Genomic DNA, 20,850 nt, shown 5'->3' with positions numbered 1-20,850 from the left:
CTGTATTGTCTGAGACTATCAAGAATGTAGTGCATCCTGCAGCTAGGAGGGTTGCCCATAACTGAAGGAATAAAACATTAAGCTTGTGAAAATTAAAGCGAAAATGTACAACAGCATGCACTTAATAATGCATTTCTAAACCTAAAAACTGACTACGCAGCTAAGCCTGCCTGTACTGTTAGCTGCCTAACAGCTTGCCCTTGAGAAACAAATGCTGGTTTCTACTCTGGGCTTTTCCCCCTTGGCTAGTACTAAATTGGCCATAGGTTTGCAGTGTGCAAGCCTTACTCAAAGCTGGGGTCTCTGCTGATAGAAGTAGCTTTTCTCCACTAAGTCTTCACAGAGCTCTGTGTAGCCTCCTACCTGAAGGGAGCTTCCTGTATGCCGCTGCTGAAGACATCGCCTGTCCTAGCGCTTGATTGGAGCCCAGAGGCTGCTGGAAAGCAGATTTGTTGGCTGAATTGGTCCGGTGCTTTGACTTGAGATCTTTGACTGGCTTGGTCCAGACCAGTGCCTCTCCAACCTGGAGGGCAGCTCCCAACTTCTGAGCCATCTCTACCATCTTGTGCCCACATGGGAAGAAAAAAGCAATTGACAAGATCAGCAGAGCCAAGCTGCCTGCTGGTACTAGCAGTTGTAGGAAGAAGTACTTATAATAAGAAAATCACTTTTAAATGCTGGGATTACAAGTGTTTTCATGCTTGGCCTATGGAAATCATTCTTTAACGGAGAATAGAAGTTGCTTACTGGATACGAAGGGGACTCCTTACAGGATCTCAAAATGCAATAATTCAAGTTTGATGCTTCACTGGCCAAACTGCCTGTTCCTGATAAACTGTATTAGTGAGAACTAATAATTCAGTAAACCTGAATTCTTTTGTTACTTTCTTCTAGCAATATTTGTCTAAGACTGTAAATTGTCTAAAACTGGCAAATTCATGCTGTAATGAACATGAAGCCGAAAGAAACATGAGCTTATGATACCTTTCATCTGCTAGCAGTTTGCTTAATAACAGACATGGTAATAATGATGATAACATGATAATGATAATTGCTAATAAGAGACATACCTCAGAGTCAAATTCCAGAGGACTGTTGTCCTTAAGAAAGTTGACCTTCTTCTCCATCTCCTGGTACTGGGCCAGGGCACCCTTTTTCTCACCCTGGTTATACAGCAGCACAGCATAGTTCAGGTTTACTAAAGGGTTACACCTGTGGCAGAGACAGGGACTATGGGACTAAGGCTCTGCTATAGTCATTTGAAAATTCTTCTCATTATATGAAATCCAAACAAAAATAGGGTTGTCCCCATTATACAGCAAAGTGCTGTTATGACTGAACCACGAACCAGTGTCAAGGAGCTAACTGCCCAAGCAGCAAAACAGGGTAAGGACTGAGCCTGGCACCAACAGAGCCTCCCAGGGAGGGGCTGAACAAGAAATCCCAGACCTGTTGTGTAGCAGATGCTGGTGGAATAAACTTTCCCCAGGAATCTCGTTTATTTTTGATTAAGATGAGCCCAGAGTCCCAGATGCTAATCTGTTTAGCTCACAGCTTATCAGCAACCCAAGCCAGAGTGCTGCTAACTCTTTAACTTACTTTGGATTCCTGACTACAGAGCTCAGAACTGGAAATTGTTTTCTACGGCTTTTAATTCTTGCCAAGCTCTACTTGCTTAAGAACCACAACCTTCTAAATTTATCCTGCATAGTGACTAAGCTGACTCCAGCAGCATTAGTCTTATGGCACACTTTTCAGAATAACACTCCCTGGCCCTTCCCCATAGAACAGAATGCTCACTTATCCAGGCGGACAGCTTCTGCATAAGCTCTCTTGGCATTTTCTGTATCTTCCAGATTGGTCAGAGCCACTGCCACAGAGAAAATCAGGAGAGCTCATCTTAGCAAAAATAATACTTTAGACCACTTTAGAGCACTCACCTCAGCAAGCGTCCTACTTCTGCCACTGCTTTTCAGGTATTGCCTTGTCCAAGCCCAAACCAAGGTCTCCATTTGTCCCCACCTGCCTCCAGCCTCCCGCTGACTTACAAATACAGTGACCACATCACTGTTCCCTACCTAAGAATCCTCATCATATAGATGATGTTCTCCACAATGATTTCTAAAACTTTTAGTGAGCCACAGAACATTAACCTTTTTTTTTAATCCAAAATCAGGATTCTAATATACCTAAAAATAGCTATTCTTAAAGGCAACTCCACCTCCCAGCAGCCAAACAGGCAACTATGAGAACAAAGAATACAGAAGGACCCTGTGTCATTCCACAGACACACACTATGTGGCCATTCAAGTCTAGTTTGTCCTTAGGACCGTGTGAGGCTGGCTCTACTTTGTCAAGTTAGAACTAATGCTTCTGCCCTGATGAGACACTCTTATCTTACACTAAGGCTCTGAGCCTCTCCTGAAACTTGAACTAGCTTTGTATTCTGGTGTTCTCCAAACAACCATGTAGTTGCTTTTGACCTTTCTCTCATAAATTGAAAACACCACAGGAATGACCAAAATACACACCAGAAAATACTCCCCAGAAGAAATATTTCATTAGTTTGTTGTTTTTTTTGTTTTTTTGTGTTTTTTTTTTTGTTTTGTTTTGGTTTTGGTTTTATGAGACAGGGTTTCTTTGTAGCTTTTGGAGCTGTCCTAGAACTAGCTCTTGTAGACCAGGCTGGCCTCGAACTCACAGAGATCCTCCTGCCTCTGCCTCCCGAGTGCTGGGATTAAAGGCGTGCGCCACCACTGCCCAGCTCATTAGTTTTTTAAAGTGATTTTTGTTGTGTTTGTGACAGTGTCAGGGTCTCACTAATGTAGCTCAGGCTAGATTCAAATTCATTATCTTCCTACCCCTACCTCAAAAGCTTATAGACACCTCTGCCCACCTTAATTTTAATTTATTTTGTATGGTATAAATAGAAGTTAGGACTAGAATAATCTAATTTGACCTGAACTACCAAAGACCAGTTATATTAACAAAAGTACTAATGGGATCAAGGGGACAGCTCAGTGGGTGACATGTTTGCTGCCTAACGACCTGAGTTGGATCCCTAGGGCCCATATGATGTGACAAAAAGAGACAAACATCTCCCTCAAATTATCCTCTGACCTCCATATGTACACTGTGGTATAAATGTTTGTTTCGTTTTTTTGTTTGTTTGTTTTTGAAAAGAGACAAATGATTTAGTAACCATGATAAACTCCAAAGATTTAACATTTATTATATTTAGCCATACATACAATCCTCACATTGATCCTGAGTATATACAATTAGTAGTGGAGGCAGAACTCCACCTTATACCCAGGTTCTTAATTATTGAACTCAAATAAATTAGGTTCAGTATATATGAGTATATAAGGGCTGTTAGTACAGCTCAGTGGTAGAGTGTTTACCTAGCTACATGCAAGGCCCAAGGTTCAGTTTCCAGCACCAAAAAAAAAAAAAACCAAACAAACAAAAAAACACCAATAGGAAAAAGAAAAAAAAACATGTTAAGAGGAGAATTATGGGGGTCTGGAGAGATGGCTCAGTGGTTAAGAGCACTGGCTGCTCTTGCAGAGACCCCCAAATTTGGTTCTCATTCCCACATCAGATGGCTCACAACTCTCTGTAACTTTAGTTCCAAAGAACCCAATGCCTTTTTCTGGACTCACATGTGTATAAACTAACACAGACATACACATATATACATAATTAAAAATAAATTTTTAATCCTTTTATAAAAAGCTAGGTATAGTGGTACACACTTTTAACCCCAGCATTCTAGAAGCAGAGGCGTGCACATTTCTGAGTTGGAGACCCCGGTATGTTTCAGCCCAGCAGAGATCATATAGTAAGGCCCTGTCTCAAAAAAAAAAAAAAAGCTATGGATGTGGATGATCTTGACTTGGAGTTCAAATCCCTCAGTTAAAAACAACCAGATACTTGGTCACCTTTTCTTTTAAACTTCTTCAAAGTGAGGCAGTAATTCTGATTCCTATAGGATCTCCAAAGGAACGTCTATGTTAGGGCATTTAGCTAATGACTATGATCCTAAATAACTTTTCCATCATTATAACTCACAAGAAGGGGTTTCTATATAGATGTGCCTTACCAGCCAGGAGCATGTAGAGTTCCCCCATCTTTGGCTGGAAGTTGATAGCTGCACTGAGAAAATGGAATGCTGATGCATACTGCTGCATAGTCAAATGGACAAGGCCCAGATTGTACAGAATCTTCCAATCGAAGGGTGCCAAGTAATTGGCTCGTTTTAGGCAGCTGATAGCCTGCAGAAACAAGGGCATTCCACCCAGGGTAAGACAAGCTCAGCAGACTCAATAGCCACATGGATAAGTATAAACAAGGACTATAAGGAACACTCACTGCCACATACTTCTTCTTGCCAAAGAAACACATTCCAATATTATTCCAAAGTGGAGGACTTTCTGGAATAGCACAAGCTACAACTCTGTATTTGGTGAGGGCAACATCAAAGTCCCCATGAGTCTGCATCATGCTGCCTGCTGCCAAGATGGCCTGAAAAACACAGTGCATGTAAAGTTAGTAATTCAATCATCCAAGAAGTCCAAGGCCATGTATATATAAGCCCATCAGCACAAGACACGAACAAGAAACTTCTCCAAACTACTAAAGCAAGTGCTCCTAAGAAATGTTTTTGGAGCCAGGTGGTGGTGATGCACACCTTCAATCCCAGCACTCAGGAGGCAGAGGAAGGCAGAGCTCTGTGAATTCGAGGCCAGCCTGGTCTACAGAATGAGTTACAGGACAGGCTCCAAAGCTACAGAGAAACCCTGTTTGGAACCCCTCCCCTCCCAAAGGAAAAAAAATGTCTTTGGAATCCCACAGCATGAAAAACATATACTGTCATTGGCTCTATCTAACTCCATTTGTTTCTTTCTAGCTAGGGAAATCAGCATTCTGGTAACTACTGCCTTTCATCTTTGTACACTAATTGCTCCAGACAGCTCACATACACCTGTATATGGCTACTTAATACCCAGCTCTTTCTGGCTCAGGATGTAATGTGGGATGGCTTTAGTTTTTTGGGGTTTTCTTTTGTTTGTTTTTGGTTTTTCAACACAGGGTTTCTCTGTGTAACAGCTCTGTTGTCCTGGAACTCAACTAGTTTGGCCCCAAACTCACAGACATCGATCTGTTTTTGCTTCCCAAATGCTGGGATTAAAGGTGTGTGCCACTATGCCTGGCTTGGCTTTAGTTTTTATCAGTCCAGCCCTATCATTTCTTTAAGGAAAGGTGTCAGTCAAGGTGTAGCCCACAGAGCCAGGGTACTGACTTCCTAAATGATGACCGAGCTAACAGCCCAATCTAGTTACATCTTCCTCAGTAATGTTCATTCACTTGATTTTCTTTCTCACTCCCAGGTCAATCTGGAACTTGTAATTTCAAATCCATTAGTATCAAGACATTCTTCTCCAAAAGTTGTTGTGGAAGATTGGCTAAATTCTCAAGCAACAAATGAACTCTAACGGCACTCAGTCTTTGCAGCAGTTTGTTACCACAAATGTGCTTCTTCTGATGTCAAGCATCAACATTTTACCAGAGTTACAGTAAGAACTTTTTTTTTTTAAGATTTGCTTATTTATTATGTATACAGCATTCTGCCCACATGTATGCCTGCACACCAAAAGAGGGCACCAGATCTCATTACAGGTGGTTGTGAGCCACCATGTGGTTGCTGGGAATTGAACTCAGGACCACTGGAAGAGCAGCCAGTGCTCTTAACCCTTGAGTTAAGGACTAACTTTTAAAAGTAAGAATTATATATAAGAAGTGTTTTCAGGTACAGGGATGTACCTCAGTGGTAGATTACTTGCCTAGAACACATAAAGCTCTGGTTTTGTACCCCAGCACCAACATCCAGATACACACAAATTTAACTTTTGGGGTATTTAAAATGAGAAACCCATCTTCTGTTCCCTAGGGTCTGATCATCTCTAGAGGTCATGGGACCATGCACAGGAAGGCTCTGTAGTTCCACAGCCTGCAATACCTTGTAGTTGGCAGGGTCATAAGTCAGTGCATTCCCAAGATGTTCAAATGCCTTCTGGTAAACACCGAGCTTGAAAGAAAGCAAACCAAAAAATTTACCTCAGGGGGTGATGTGACGTTCAGGAGTCTAGCCAACTGTACCCTGAATGGAAACATGCAGTCATTTGTGAGTTTTCTTGACCCTGCCCACCCCCAAAATCATAATAATAACTAATAATAAAAACAAAGTGGGTATACCAAATAAAATGCACATCTCCATACTTGTGAGATTGCCTTATTTTTTCTCCTGATAAGGTTAAAGTATCTTTTGCTAAAAAACCATTTCAGAAACACTCATTCTGATCCGTATTAATGCCTCCTAACTGGGACTGTGATAGTTAGCTTCATGTCCTTTGGGCCTGCTCACAAGCCAAAGCCCAGCAGATCCAAAGCTAAACTCTTGGTTTTTCTTAAAGCAATAGTTATAAAAGCTACTTTAGAGACACACAGGCTGAGCAGGGACCTGTCAGGTAGGCAGGGTAAGACAGCACAGAGACCTGGGGCTTCGGGGACTCAAGTGGACAGAAGTGGCAGACATTTAGGAATCTGAAAGGAAGGGGAGGTTCCTCTTGCTTCTCTCTCTCCTGCAGGACCTTGGCTAGTAAGATGAACCAGCAGAACAATCTTGGCTTCAAAATCCCACAAAATAGTAAAGTATGTCAGATTCTCCTACTTCCCCACAACAATAAGATGATAGCCCCAACCACACAGCTGTCTCGCGTGTGTGTGTGTATTGCTATTATACTAGACTGAAACAGAATTATGACTTGAGAGCCAATGTCAGTTCTTCTAGCAATGAGTATGTAAAACAAACCAAGGTTCATGTGTGCACTGTGACTGTTAGTAAAATGTGCCACATAGAGAAATGAAAGAGACCATCACAGATACAAACACTGAAGCATTTCTAATGCCAGTGTGTGAAAAAGTTTTCATTACCTGTAAGTAGAGTAATCCTAAAGTTGTAAGAAGGTCTGTATTTTCTGGTGAGAACCTGTAACAGAGAGATGCTCACAAGGAAACCATGGTTATGAGATAAAGACTTGTACAGCCATCTGCCCCACTGCCAACACCCAGGAGCCTTTATTAAACCTCTTTCTTTCCCAAGTAAACTTCTGAGGGCAGTTTGGCAATCTCCTTCAAAAGCAAAATATCTCAATCCTGGCAACAGAGAAGACCTGCTCAGCAGAACGAAATGGGACTTAGACTCCAGACTCCTTTTCAAAGCTTCTATCTATCTATCTATCTATCTATCTATCTATCTATCTATCTATCTATCTATCTATCTATCTATCTATCTATCTATCTGGTTTTTCGAGACAGGGTTTCTCTGTAGCTTTGGAGCCTGTCTTTGAACTAGCTCTTGTAGACCAGGCTGGCCATGAACTCATAGAGATCCACCTGCCTCTGCATCCTGAGTGCTGGGATTAAAGGTATGCACCACCACCGTCCAGCCAGAGCTTTTCTTTTGAACCAACAGCAACCTTAAAAAAGAACTGCAATGAATGATTCATCACACTGAAACAAATTAAGCATAAGCCAAGTCAGTCAGGACACAATATGCTAGTCCTTCTGTTGAGAAGTCTCTCTGCCCCTTTCCCTATGCTTACAATGGTAGGCAGCCTACTTCCTATGTCATTTAGGCCCCTGACAGTATGCTCTCTAAACTATCTTGCCAAACTAAACAAAAGAAGGAAGGCACATACCAGCCCTTGGAAAGACTTAGACACTCGTCTCTCACTGATATTTGTCTTTGTCAAAAAGCCAGGGTTGAGACCATCTGAATATAGGATCATCAGTCTCAATGGCTAACGCAACAAAGAGCAAGGAGCTGTTTCATGCTTGTTCCCTGTAGGAAGTACAGAACCTGCAGAGCTAAAACCCAACCCATGCGGGAGTTGGCAAACAACTTTCTCAGTGAAATTGAGAATCTGCCTCTCACTTTTTGTAGTAAATATACATTTTGATCATGTCCCTTCCCAAACCACATATGTAACTTGTGCTTCCTACTCTTCTGATTCCATCAGTACCTATCCCTTACCTAAGAACAGTCTTCTCCAAAGCTTCAGGTCTTGAAGACCTGAAGACCTTCTCAAATACTCAACTTTCTAGTTTTGTCCTCTGGAAAGCCAAATGACTCAAATCTTTTGAGTGGTCACTGTCACTACCCTCACTGGGGTTCACGTACACTAACTCAAAATGCGACCTTGTATAGGATAAGGGTCAGGAACAGGCCAACTTTCCAGCATTACAGGAGCCTCTGACTTGTTCTATGGCTCCTTCCACCTGACCACATAAGCCTGACATTTTGATGATAGAAATTGCTATAGCGCTGGGCAGTGGTGGTGCACGCCTTTAATCCCAGCACTCAGGAGGCAGAGGCAAAGGCAGAGGCAGATGGATTTCTAAGTTCAAGTCAGCCTGCTCTACAGAAGGAGTTTCAGGATAGCTAGGGCTACACAGAGGAACCCTGTCTCAAAAAAAAAAAAAAATTACTGTAGCTTACCAAACACAAGAGATTTTTCTATCACAAAATGTGGTTAAATAAAATGCAGAATTGGTGAACCTAAAGAAGCTAAGTAAGAAGGTGAACCCAAGGAAAAACATATAGTTATCCTCTTGGCTATGGGAAGTAGACAAAATTGCCAGGGAGAAAATGGGATCTTGGGGGTGGGGTGGGATGGGAGTAAGGGGAGATGGGGAGAGAAAAGGGAGAAGGGGAGGATGGAGGGAACTTGAGGAAAAAGGATGACTGGGATAAAGGAAGGTTGGATAGGGGAGCACGGAAGCACAATTCTTAGATAAGGGAGCCACCTTAGGGTTGGCAAGAGACTTGAACCTAGAGTGGCTCCCAGGAGCCCAAGGCGATGTCCCCAGTTAGCTCCTTGGCAGCTGAGGATAGGGAACCTGAAATGACCCTATCCTATAGCAATACTGACGAATATCTTGCATATCACCATAGAACCTTCATCTGGTGATGGATGGAGATAGAGACAGAGACCCACACTGGAGCACTGGACTGAGCTCCCAAGGTCCCAATGAGGAGCAGAAGGAGGTAGAACATGAGCAAAGAAGTCGGGACCACGAGGGGTGCACCCACCCACGGAGACAGTGGGGCTGATCTATTGGGAGCTCACCAAGGCCAGCGGGACTGTGACTGAAAAAGCATGGGATAAAACCGGACTCTCTGAACATGGCGAACAATGAGGGCTGATGAGAAGCCAAGGACAATGGCACGGGGTTTTGATCCTACTTAATGTGCTGGCTTTGTGGGAGCCTAGCCAGTTTGGATGTTCCCCTTCCTAGACATGGACGGAGGGGGGAGGACCTTGGACTTTCCACAGGGCAGGGAACCCTGACTGCTCTTTGGACTGGAGAGGGAGGGACAGAGGAGTAGGGGGAGGGGGAGAAGGGTGGGAGAAGGGGGAGGGAAATGGGAGGCTGGGAGGAGGCGGAAACTTTTATTCCTTTTCTCAATAAAAATAAATAAATAAATAAATAAATAAATAAATAAAATGCAGAAAACAGCACTATGATTAATATAGCCAGGAAGTTCATCCTGTGGGCGACAAAGCTAAAAAGTGTCCAGTACATTGCACCAGTTCCAGGAGTCTATTCTGTGATCAAACAAGACACCTGAGCATTTGACTACAGCTGTCCTATTTAAAAGAACCAAGTCAGTTGCAAAGGCAGGTGGATTCCTGTAAGTTCCAGGCCATCCTCGTCTTCATAGCAAATTCAAGGCAGTCAGGGCTACATACTGAGATCCCATCTCAAAATAAATAAATAAAACAAGGTAATAACACACAGAAAACACAAGATTCATGTGTCCCCAGAGAGGGAACTTGGGACAGTGGCATGAGAAATTCAGTTATCCTTTATCAACAGGTTAGACTACCCAATGATACGTTTTAAAAAAACAGCAACAACAAAACCCATGATATTGGGACTGGAATGCAGCAAATGCAGCTCAGTTTTAGCACGTGTTTGATTAAGCACGGGCAAATTTCTATCCTCAGCATAAAAACCAGAATATCAGTAACACAAAATATATTGGTCTTAGACTAAGAAAGCCAGATGTCTATTACTGCGCTAAGAGATTTCTGTTCCTGATATGATCTTTAGGAACACAGGATCTGCTACAAAGTATTAAACTAGACAATCACACTGCCAGCTGACCCCAAATTCTTGTTGAGTGCATACCAGCCCACTTCCCCTGCAGCTGTGTGTTCCTACCTAATTTCAAAAAGTGTACAATTTTAGGGTTATTTAAAACTAGAGATGCTTACTCCATATTTAGCTTCCAGTATCATCTTCCTTCAATATGGCCTGGAACACATGTTATAATTAGTTACTCAGTTTTAAACATGCAAGTGGAAAAAAAACCAAACACCTAAGGAACCTAAATCCCAAGTTGGCCTGTGAAGCAGCTAGCCTCAAGTAGACACTGTTACAGAAGAAAGAAACCATCTATTCTCCTAAGAGTTTACGTATCTGTTCCATTGCTTTTCTCATTGCTTCCAGTAGATGTGCCCAACCTGTGCCCCTGGGCTGCATGCATTCCATAATAGCTATGAATATGTCCCAACAAAAATAGCAGACTAACAGAAAACTAAGATTTTTTTTTTCGTGTGTGTATGATTTTTTGTTATTCAACTGTGCAGTTCTTGAGGGTGAACTTTGTAGGTGATAATTTCATGTTGCAATGTTAAAAGGAAGGACATGCTGGTTAGAATCTAAGAGAAAGAGACACTTACTCCACTGCTTTCTTGTAGATCTCAATGGCTTTGTCCAAGTCTCCCTCCAGTAAGTGGATCTTCCCCAGCATTATGTAAGTCAGATCATGCTTGTTAAGCTGGAGGGCACTGTGCAACTGGTCTTGTGCCTAATTAAAGGTTAATGGAGTAAATAGAACCAAGTCAATACCATTGGAGGACAGTGGTTTTCTGTGGTGAACGTGAAGGCAGGCCTTTGGTGTTCTTAAGTGGGAATACCTTGTCTCAGAAAATAGCTTTTGCCACCTAAACCCAAGCATAGCCTAGCTGGTCTTGCTGAGTTCATACAAGATAATCAAGTTTTTGAATGTTTTCTGATTGACATTTACACCTATGACTTCAACTTCATAACCCCAAAGGGACATCATAGTGCAATATAGAATACCACAGCAAATTCGATTCCACCTACACTCCTGACTACCTGCACAACATTCTCCAGCTAGGCCTTGTTTTCCTCGAGAAATATGAAAACAAATGAATACAAAAGTTGTTTTTATTTATTCATTCAACAAGTACTCATTGAGTGTCTGCTGGTCTAGATGCCTGCTATACCAGAGTTAGCAAGAAAATAATGCTAGGGGGCTGGAGAGATGGCTCAGAGGTTAAGAGCACTGACTGCTCTTCTAGAGGTCCTGAGTTCAATTCCCAGCAACCACATGGTGGCTCATACCCATCTGTAATGAGATCTGGTGCCCAGAACACTGTATACATAATAAATAAATAAATCTTTAAAAAAAAAAAGAAAAGAATGCTATGACTGTGCCTGCCTTTTGGAGGCCCTGGGTTCAATATCTAACACCACACAACAAAGAACAAACATAAAATAACTTTTTGCTTGGAGAAGCCTACATCTTAGTAGGCTGTATAAAACTTTTGTTCATTCACTGATTAATGAGGGCTTCTATAATTGCCAGGTGTTGTGTTTTTTTAGCCTATTAGGCTTTATAATAAATCTAAATAAAAAAAATAAAAAAATAAAAATAAATCTAAATATAACTCTCCATCTTAGTATAGATCCCTCTCCCCTGACTTAGTTATACTATGAACAGGAATGTACCTGATAAAAATATTCTCAGGAAGCCGGGCGATGGTGGCGCACGCCTTTAATCCCAGCACTCGGGAGGCAGAGGCAGGCGGATCTCTGTGAGTTCGAGACCAGCCTGGTCTACAGAGCTAGTTCCAGGACAGGCTCCAAAGCCACAGAGAAACCCTGTCTCGAGAAACAAAAAAAACAAAAAAAAAAAAAAAAAATATTCTCAGGAGAGAAAATTTAATCAGCTGTACAAAACTATAGATTCATCAAGAAAACTTATGTATCCCACTGAATATATATTTTATTATGTCTTACAAAAAATAATTCTTACACTCTAATTGCTAATAATGCAGATATCTTTTTCATATCCCTGAAAGATAGACTAAGTTTTACTGTAATCTTGCAAAGCCTTGTTAAGTGGGTATTAATAAGAGTCAGTCTTGGTGGCAGTAAAAAAAAAAAAGGAGAACAAAGCCTCATTCACCAGGTCACGAAGCAAACTACCTAATCACCATCACTACCCTTCAGAACTCTCAAAAATTCATCTGTTCCTCAGTTAAGACATGCATATAGGGCTGAAGAGATGGCTCACCAGTTAAGAACATTGCCTGATCTTTCAGGTGACCTGAGTTTAAGTCCCAACATCCAATTGATGGCTCAGAACCACATGTTAACAGTTCCAGAGGATCTGAAGTTCTAGGCTCCAAAGGAACCAGCACACACATAATACACAGACATACATTCAGGCAAAACAACCATAGACATAATAAAATAAAAAAAATTCAGTTTTAATTAAAGAAAAAAACAGGTATCTATTCCCTAATTTGAGAACCAAGGTCAGCTTAACATGCTTTGTCTTATGTCAAAGTCTTAGAGCACAGATTTGTTCACAGCAAAATATAAATTCATATCAGAAAAAAATCTTATAATAAGTCAAAATTTAAACCACTCTAAATTCATTTCATTGACCTTAAAAGAAAAAAATCAAGTCCAAGCAGATACATAAAATAAAAATAAATCATAAAAAAGTAGGAAAAATGAGTAATGACAAGTATTAACATGACAAGAACTATAAAAGGCAATTTTTACTCCTCAAGTAAAACTTAATTCTACTGCAGACACAATGGACAGTGGCTCTTCTGTGACAAATGAACCACAGTGTATTCCAGTCAACCACCATCACCATTTTTATGAATTACCTTGTTGAACTCCTTTAGGTAAGTATAGCACACTCCCAGGTTATGGCAGATCTCCTGCACAAAAGAAAGGAAGGTAGTTAGGTGTTAGGCTATAGTTAGCAGTAGAGCACAGCAGTCTAAAGACTGTAGTTGAGGGTATTTGTGTTCATAAATACACACGATTCTACAAAAAAAATTTCCTAAATGTATTTTTTAATTAAAATTGTAAAATGTATGGTTGGAGTGATGGCTCAGCAATTAGGAGCACTGGTTGTTCTTGCAGAGGACCTGAGTTTGAGTTCCAACACCCGCATAGCAGCTCCAGTTCCAGGGAGTTACATGCCCTCTTCTGGCATCCAAGAACCAGGCATATATGTGGTGCACAGACATACATGAGACAAAAAACACCCAGGCACAAGTAATTTTTCAAAAATTTATAAGATGCAAAAAAGTAGATAGAATCTTCCCAGATCTATGGCTGATCTGATGAAACCTATAACATAGGTCAGTGGGGCAAACCCATTCTTTTCCTTTGTAAATTACACTTTATCAGAATACAGACTTCCTATGGCTCTTCTACACTAGAACTAAAACTATAGAGTTATGTAACTGTAAGTGTAAAAAAGATGCAATACTGTATAGAGACATATAATAACTATATACTAAATAGTCCTTTACAAAAAAGTCTGCCAACCTCTGACCTGCAGAAAAGAAAGATGAATCAAAAATCCACAGTGACTACCCTGGCTGCTGACAGTTTCTATTTCTAGTTCACTCTAAGACTGATCTGTCTTCTGACCTAAGTGTTGTGAAATCTCTGGAATTCCTTTGTAATAAACCTGACTTTAGCAGCTTTAGAAAAGAAACCAGGAGTATGAAAAGTGTTCCTGGAAGGCAGCAAGGGCCCAGGGCCCTATAAGTGGTAGGGATGCAACCTTGTCTCAGGAACACAGACCACAGGGCTCACAGACAACTAGTTTAATATGTTCCACATCTCCTACAACAACGAAACAGTCAGTGGTAGATAACCTATTATACAGTAGACTTGATGCCAGATGTTTTCATAAATATTGCTTTAATTTTCCAAGAAATCTACAATATCAATATAGTTTTTTTAGTTTTATAGGAAATGGAAGCTCAGAGAAGTTAGTTTTCCTAACACAGAAAGTGACAGCGTTAGGATTTTTTTCCCTTCTTTCTTCAGTTTGTAAACAGCAACACCACACTCATGAGCCTGACAACCATCCAATCCTTATCCTATCTACTATTATTTTATAACCAAGTACCAAATAGTGTAACATTTCACTCACAAGTATTTCAGTATGTTTCTCAAATGAAAAGGTCTTTTTTTTCTTATTTTCTTTTTTTCAAGATAGGGATGACATGGTCTTAAAAAAAAAAAAAAACTTCAGGGCTGAAGAGATGGCTCAACAGTTAAAAGCACTGGCAATTCTTCCACAGACCTGGGTTCAGTTCCCAGTACCCACATGATTGCTCACAGCTATATATAACCTCACTTGGAGGAGATCCAGTGTCCTCTTCTGACCTTGCAAACACTTCCCACATTGCACACAGACATACATGCAGCCAAAGCACCTACACACAAAAGGAAAATAAGTAAATTTTTTAAAAAGTTGTTTTAGGGGGCTGGAGAGATGGCTCAGAGGTTAAGAGCATTGCCTGCTCTTCCAAAGGTCCTGAGTTCAATTCCCGGCAACCACATGGTGGCTCACAACCATCTGTAATGAGATCTGGTGCCCTCTTCTGGCCTGCAGGAATACACGCAGACAGAATATTGTATAAATAATATTTTTTTAAAAAAGTTGTTTTAAACCTACCTGAAAAACAAAAACAGAGCCAGTATGTCTCATAAAGGTCTCACATTTTTAAATTATTTCTCTTAAACCACAATTGAAATAATGCCTACATTACCAATGACTGTGCCTTTAAGTCAAGCCTGTCTCCAAAACTTGTACATATTCCATTTCTTCATGCTATAGAAGTACATGAACAGACAAGAGAAACACCACCTTTCTAGTCATTAATGCTCTGCACACTAATTGACCCCTAACCTTGTGAATCACTGCTGTGGGTGATATTGGAGAAGATAGCATCAATATTCCTCAAACAACTAATAGCATAGGAAATGTGGAAAGAAAAGCAGAATCCTATCTCTTCGAGAAAAGGACAGCAGTATCCAGGGACATCCTGCCAAGGCAGTAGACACTGCAGAAAGATCTCAGATACAGTTAGCAATGATACACTGCAGGCTGCAATCTACTTCTGTTCTTCCACTACCTCGCTATGTGCCTTTGCCATGCCACTCCATCTCCAAAGCCTCAGATTTCTCTCTTGACATTAGTGGAAATTCTCCCTACTTAACAGTTGATTCTGAAGTCAAGACAATTGCATGCAAGATTATTATCTCCTTGTTAGAACCGGATTGTGGAATATCATGATGAGTACAAGAAAGTAGAGGTAAAAGATTTCCTACAGACATTTATCAGGTATCACATAGATGGTGTCTGGCTGTTTGCTGTCCCAGGTGAGCTCTTTCAGCTCCACAGAGCAGCAGATGGGCTTCATCTTCCCAGCACTCCTGACTCATCTTCCACCTTTTTTTCTGCTCTTCCTGAACTGCATCTTCAACTCACTGCCAAAGGACTATCTCAGCCAGTTTCATAGTTTCAGTCACTAACTTTATGTTCCTGACTCTAAAATGTTCACATATAACCTAAAACATCATTTATATCCAACTATACACTGGACATACAATAACAGAATACGAGAGGTGCATTAAAAGCCATAGGAAGTGACAATTAGTGTACAGACAGGGCTGACACACTCAGACATGAGACACACTCTTGTTTTCCTTTTCTAGAGAGTCTCCCATTTACTAATAGGGAGTCCTAAACCAGTTGAGTTCCAGTTCAAAAGGTATGTTCTAGCCTTCCTTTCAGAAGCTGTGGCTGAAGCACAGGCTCTATCAGGGCTTGCTCTTTCTAGCTTCTTTGAGCTCCTTATCTGAGAATTAATACTGCTGAGCTGCAACAGTCATCAGTTAACTAACTATGAATAAGTCTCAGCCCTGAAATTCTAGGACTACCAAATAAAGTCAAAACCAGTGACATAGGGGAGAAAAACCTTAATTTGTAAAGAGAATGTGTAGTCTGATTTTGTGCTGTAATTACATATAATCCCTAATTTATATAAACAGGTGATGGAAATAAAGGGATAGGGAAAGTGGCTATGGTCAAGCTATGAAAATATCACAGTAAGCCGGGCGGTGGTGGCGCACGCCTTTAATCCCAGCACTTGGGAGGCAGAGGCAGGCGGATCTCTGTGAGTTCGAGACCAGTCTGGTCTGCAAGAGCTAGTTCCAGAACAGGCTCCAAAACCACAGAGAAACCCTGTCTCGAAAAACCAAAAAAAAAAAAAAAAAAGAAAAGAAAAGAAAGAAAATATCACAGTAAAACCCATTGTTTTGTACAATTAATATACACTAATAAGAAAAGGAAGACAGGGCTGGAGAGATGGCTCAGAGGTTAAGAGCATTGCCTGCTCTTCCAAAGGTCCTGAGTTCAGTTCCCAGAAACCACATGGTGGCTCACAACCATCTGTAATAGGGTCTAGTGCCCTCCTCTGGCCTGCAGGCATACACACAGAGAGAATATTATATACATAATAAATAAGTAAATAATAAATTTTTAAAAAAAAAGGAAGACAGTGGAAGGAAAGTACTCAAAGAGCCACTTAAAGTTGCCATGACCCAAAGAAAGGCAAAAGAAATAGCTGACTGATTGCCAAGCAGATAAGGGAAATTATGAAATGTGCAATGAGACATCTATTGCTGATGCTTTCAAATTCCAAAGGTAAAGCAACTCAACTCCTAAAGTTCTTGGAAATCAGATGGATAATCATAGCAAGAATCAGAGCAGTGAAAAACTATCCGCAATACTAACAGCTGGAAACTATACAACAATGCCTGCAGAGTTATGTCGAAATGTCATGCTAAAAACAGAATCAACAAGACAATTTGATCATCTAAGAATTCTAGACAAGGGCCAAGTACTATGGAGGCAGAAGGAAGGCAGATCTCTCTGAGTTTGAGGCCAGCTTGCTCTACATAATGAATCTGAGGCCAACCAGGGCTACACACATAATCGGACCCTGTCTCCAAAGAAAAAGCTACTTGATAAATGGAACCATTAACATGCTAAGAAAGAAATGATGTTTCTTACCCAATCTTTCTGATTAAGTTTAGCTGCTTCATTATATACTTCAATGGCGGCTTTATGTTTTCCCAGGAGAAATCTGTAAAAATACATTTTCTAAAATTATTCAAATTTCATTATTTTTGGTTTGTTTTGAGGCAGGTTCTCATGTAACTCAGGCTAGCCTCCAGTTCACTGTGTAACCAAGGATGACCTTAAACGTCTGATCCTCATGTTTCCACTTTCAAGTACTAGGATTACAGGTGTGTACTGCCATACCCAGATAACCTAAACTCCCCTAAGATTAACTCTACAAGTTCACACTTTACACATATTCTATTGAGCTAAAACTTGCTAAATTTGAGCTGGTTGTGTGGGAAAAGTAAGGGACAGTGCCATGTCCCAAGAGCAGAATCTTCAGAGATAAGGCTTGCATTGGCAGTTGTTCCAAAGCCTTAGGCTCATACACACCAATGTTGGTGGCACTCTTCTGTAACTACTTCCTGTAGCACGAATAATAAAAACCCAGATACTGGGGTTCAACCTCATTATTAGAAAAACAAAGGAGTCAGCCACTGGCTCTTACCTCTACCTCAGAACAAAAATGGGCAAGATTCTGTGTCCACGAATCCTGATGATTGAACAGCCCACACTCCACACTGAGTTCCCGTCTCTTCCCCCTTATATTTCTCTCTCTTCTCAGACTTATCACTCCTGTCTTCACCTTGCTAGTGCTAGGAATAAAGGTGTGTGAGCCCAAGTGCTAGGATCACCTTCACGTGAGCTCTGTTTCTCTTTTAGATACATTAAATCTTGTATGATGGCCTTGAACTAACAGAGATCTGTCTGCCTCTGTCTCCAGAGCCCTGGGATTAAAGGTGTATACCACTACTCCCTGGTCTGTATGGCTGACTAGTATGGCTGCTTTGCCCTCTGATCTTCAGGCAAGTTTTATTTATTAAAACACAAATAATATACCATTATATTTCCCCTTTTTCTCTAAAAAAAAGGCTATAACTAATATATGAAAAACTATATACAATAAATACAATAACTATAGGCAATAATTACAATATATACAAGTAATAAATACATCAACAATGTCTAGTTCATTTATATTTAACAAATAAAAGAGAAAACACTCTATATTTATGCTATCTTGGTGAGTCCAAAGACTTGTACCTAATTTACTTTCTAGCATAGCTTCCTTTCTGTGTCTGGTAAACAAAGAAAACTATATCTAATCTTCAACTCCTTCAGAGACACAAGAAGGAAATAATACTAACTGAGTAAGCAGAAAGTTCAAGCAAGTGATTTCCAAAAAATATGAGAAATAGCAGGAACAGCTGGCTGCCTGGACAGTCATCTAAAGTTCCTCTGCAATGTTGGGACATCCATCTTCAGCCTACAGGCTCAGCACTTCCAACAGACTTCTCTTTGAAGCAGGATATTCTGAAGGGCTATCTCTCTTTGTCTTAACAATGTTTGGCAATCACTTTCTTTTGTGCCCTGCTTATCCAATTAGGACAGCATACTGTCAGCAGTTGAGGCAAGGGCACTTTCTTGTCCAGTGGCTTACTTTTGCCACAAAGAAAATAAACTCCATGTGGAGTTTCTTCGCTGCCTATCATTTTCTCTGAAGTAGATCCATGCTGCCAGCAGACATGTTTCATTGTCGTAAAAAAGAATCTATGTTATTAAAACATCTTAAGTGCCATATTCTGTAGATCTCTGAAGTGTCTTAAGATGACCTGTCTATCTAAAATATATCTTTGTTTGACCTTGAAAACATATCTAATATGACTACAACTTGATTATAATAGGTGATTAACTACTAACCTGTATGTCCTTATTATCCTAAACAGTTGGTAATAATAATTTTCAAGGACTAGAAATTTACATTACATTGTTAAATGAGTTGTATAGGTACAATAAATACCTTGAACAACAGTAGAAATGTATGTACAGTATGTTCTAACAAAATTAATCTCAAATTTGTATCAGTAAAAAATTCATATACAATATACAAAAGTCCAATCCAATGTAAAATATTTAAAACTAGTAGTTGCTTTTTAAAAGTAGACTTAGTAATCTAACCTTTTATCTTATCATATCTATATCCTCCAGATAATCATAGATTAAAGGAAGTAAACAAAATAAGCCATGTAAAAGTGGAAAATTCACAGAGTCTAGATTATGTGTATTATTGTGTTTTCTTTAAATTTTTTGACTGTGAAGGAACTAAGTACAGAGAGACTTTTCATTGTATGTGCTGCTAAGCTAAACCAGCATGTATATTATAAAAGTATTATTATTATTTTTTTTTTGGTTTTTCGAGACAGGCTTTCTCTGTGGCTTTGGAGCCTGTCCTGGAACTAGCTCTGTAGACCAGGCTGGTCTCGAACTCCCAGAGATCCGCCTGCCTCTGCCTCCCGAGTGCTGGGATTAAAGGCGTGCGCCACCACCGCCTGGCTATAAAAGTATTATTACTTCAAAATTTGGGTCTAAGGATATGATGCTTTGGAAAAGAGGTTCTTCTTTTGTTTTCACAGAGGATGAGACCCTGTGGATTGCTTCTATACCAATATGGTATGATACACCATGCCTTCCTGAAAGATTGCCGTAAACACCCTTAGAAAATTACTTCACTCAACTGGTGACTGAGATGAACCTAGCATATAGGATACACCATGAAAGAGCCAGGCAGTGGTGGCGCATGCCTTTAATCCCAGCACTCGGGAAGCAGAGACAGGCAGACGCCACAATTCTCCTGCCCAAGATGGATGCTGGTTAGACTCATGCTGGTAAGCCAGTCAAGTGGCAATACATATTAATGGAAATGGGTTAGATCAAGGTGTGAGAGTTAGCCGAGAATAGGCTAGATATAATGGGCCAGGCAGGAATTTAATTAATACAATTTCTGTGTGGTTATTTCGGGGGTTAAGCTAGCCAGGTGGTGGGACACAGCCCACTCCTCCTTACTACATCTTCCCTTTTTTCTTTTCAGAGTAGATTTGATAATCTACCTTTTATCGTATCATATGTATCCCCCCTTTTTTCTTTTCGTATGGGTATTGTATTATTATATTTACTTCCTGCTGTCTGGGGTGACTGTAGATCCTGAAGAGAAAAATTTAGGATACTCGTCAAGTCCTGGGAGAGGCAGCTCTATCATTTGTTGTCCGTTCTCTGTGTAATGGGAAAGTGCAGGGCTGGTCTCAAGTCCTGGCTAGAGTAGTCTGTGAGGCTGGATCTTCTCAGCCAGCCACCTCAAAATTGTTCTGAACAGTTTGTAGTCCAAAGCCAATCTTTAGATAGTGTTTTTCAATTCAGTGATGTTATCATAGTCCTGGAGGAATTGTTGCTGTGGGGCCCCATCCTCCTTTTGGAAACTTCAAAGGTCACTTGCTGTTAGGCTCATGGTTCATTGAAGAAAACTGATAGGGACTCAAACCCAAAATCATGTACAGGAAGGTAGATAAAACCTTTTTTCTAGAATTAGTTAGTACTCTATATGATCATTAATATCATGACAAAAAGTTTAATATATATATTTATATGTTAAATATATATATGTATATATATATATAAAT

At 40.4% G+C, this 20,850-nt stretch overlaps 2 protein-coding genes across 4 annotated transcripts in view; one reads left to right on the top strand and one right to left on the bottom strand.

Moving 5' to 3' along the window:
• Positions 1-9,262, top strand: part of Adpgk (ADP dependent glucokinase) — a 46,764-nt gene extending 37,502 nt beyond the window's left edge. Inside the window, exons 9-10 of the transcript XR_012910007.1 lie at positions 5,394-5,579; positions 9,020-9,262. The gene's annotated coding sequence lies outside the window, so the exon portion shown is untranslated. The remainder of the gene's footprint in view (positions 1-5,393; positions 5,580-9,019) is intronic.
• Bbs4 (Bardet-Biedl syndrome 4) overlaps positions 1-20,850 on the bottom strand; it is a 38,678-nt gene that overhangs the window by 1,056 nt on the left and 16,772 nt on the right. For 2 of the 3 annotated variants that reach the window (XM_075965688.1, XM_075965689.1), the window contains exons 6-15: positions 17,285-17,357; positions 13,065-13,118; positions 10,815-10,942; positions 6,997-7,051; positions 6,023-6,091; positions 4,375-4,527; positions 4,106-4,277; positions 1,801-1,870; positions 1,071-1,212; positions 364-562 (exon numbers count right to left, since the gene is read on the bottom strand). In XM_075965688.1, coding sequence (XP_075821803.1) covers positions 364-562; positions 1,071-1,212; positions 1,801-1,870; positions 4,106-4,277; positions 4,375-4,527; positions 6,023-6,091; positions 6,997-7,051; positions 10,815-10,942; positions 13,065-13,118; positions 17,285-17,357 — 1,115 coding nt within the window. Of the gene's footprint in view, positions 1-363; positions 563-1,070; positions 1,213-1,800; positions 1,871-4,105; positions 4,278-4,374; positions 4,528-6,022; positions 6,092-6,120; positions 6,164-6,996; positions 7,052-10,814; positions 10,943-13,064; positions 13,119-17,284; positions 17,358-20,850 lie in introns of those variants that run through there. The other variant, XM_075965690.1, reaches the window with a different exon arrangement.

The sequence above is a fragment of the Microtus pennsylvanicus genome, chromosome 3 (genome assembly GCF_037038515.1).
Source record: "Microtus pennsylvanicus isolate mMicPen1 chromosome 3, mMicPen1.hap1, whole genome shotgun sequence".
NCBI classification, from domain to species: Eukaryota; Metazoa; Chordata; class Mammalia; order Rodentia; family Cricetidae; genus Microtus; species Microtus pennsylvanicus.
This window is presented reverse-complemented; position numbering and strand designations above follow the sequence as displayed.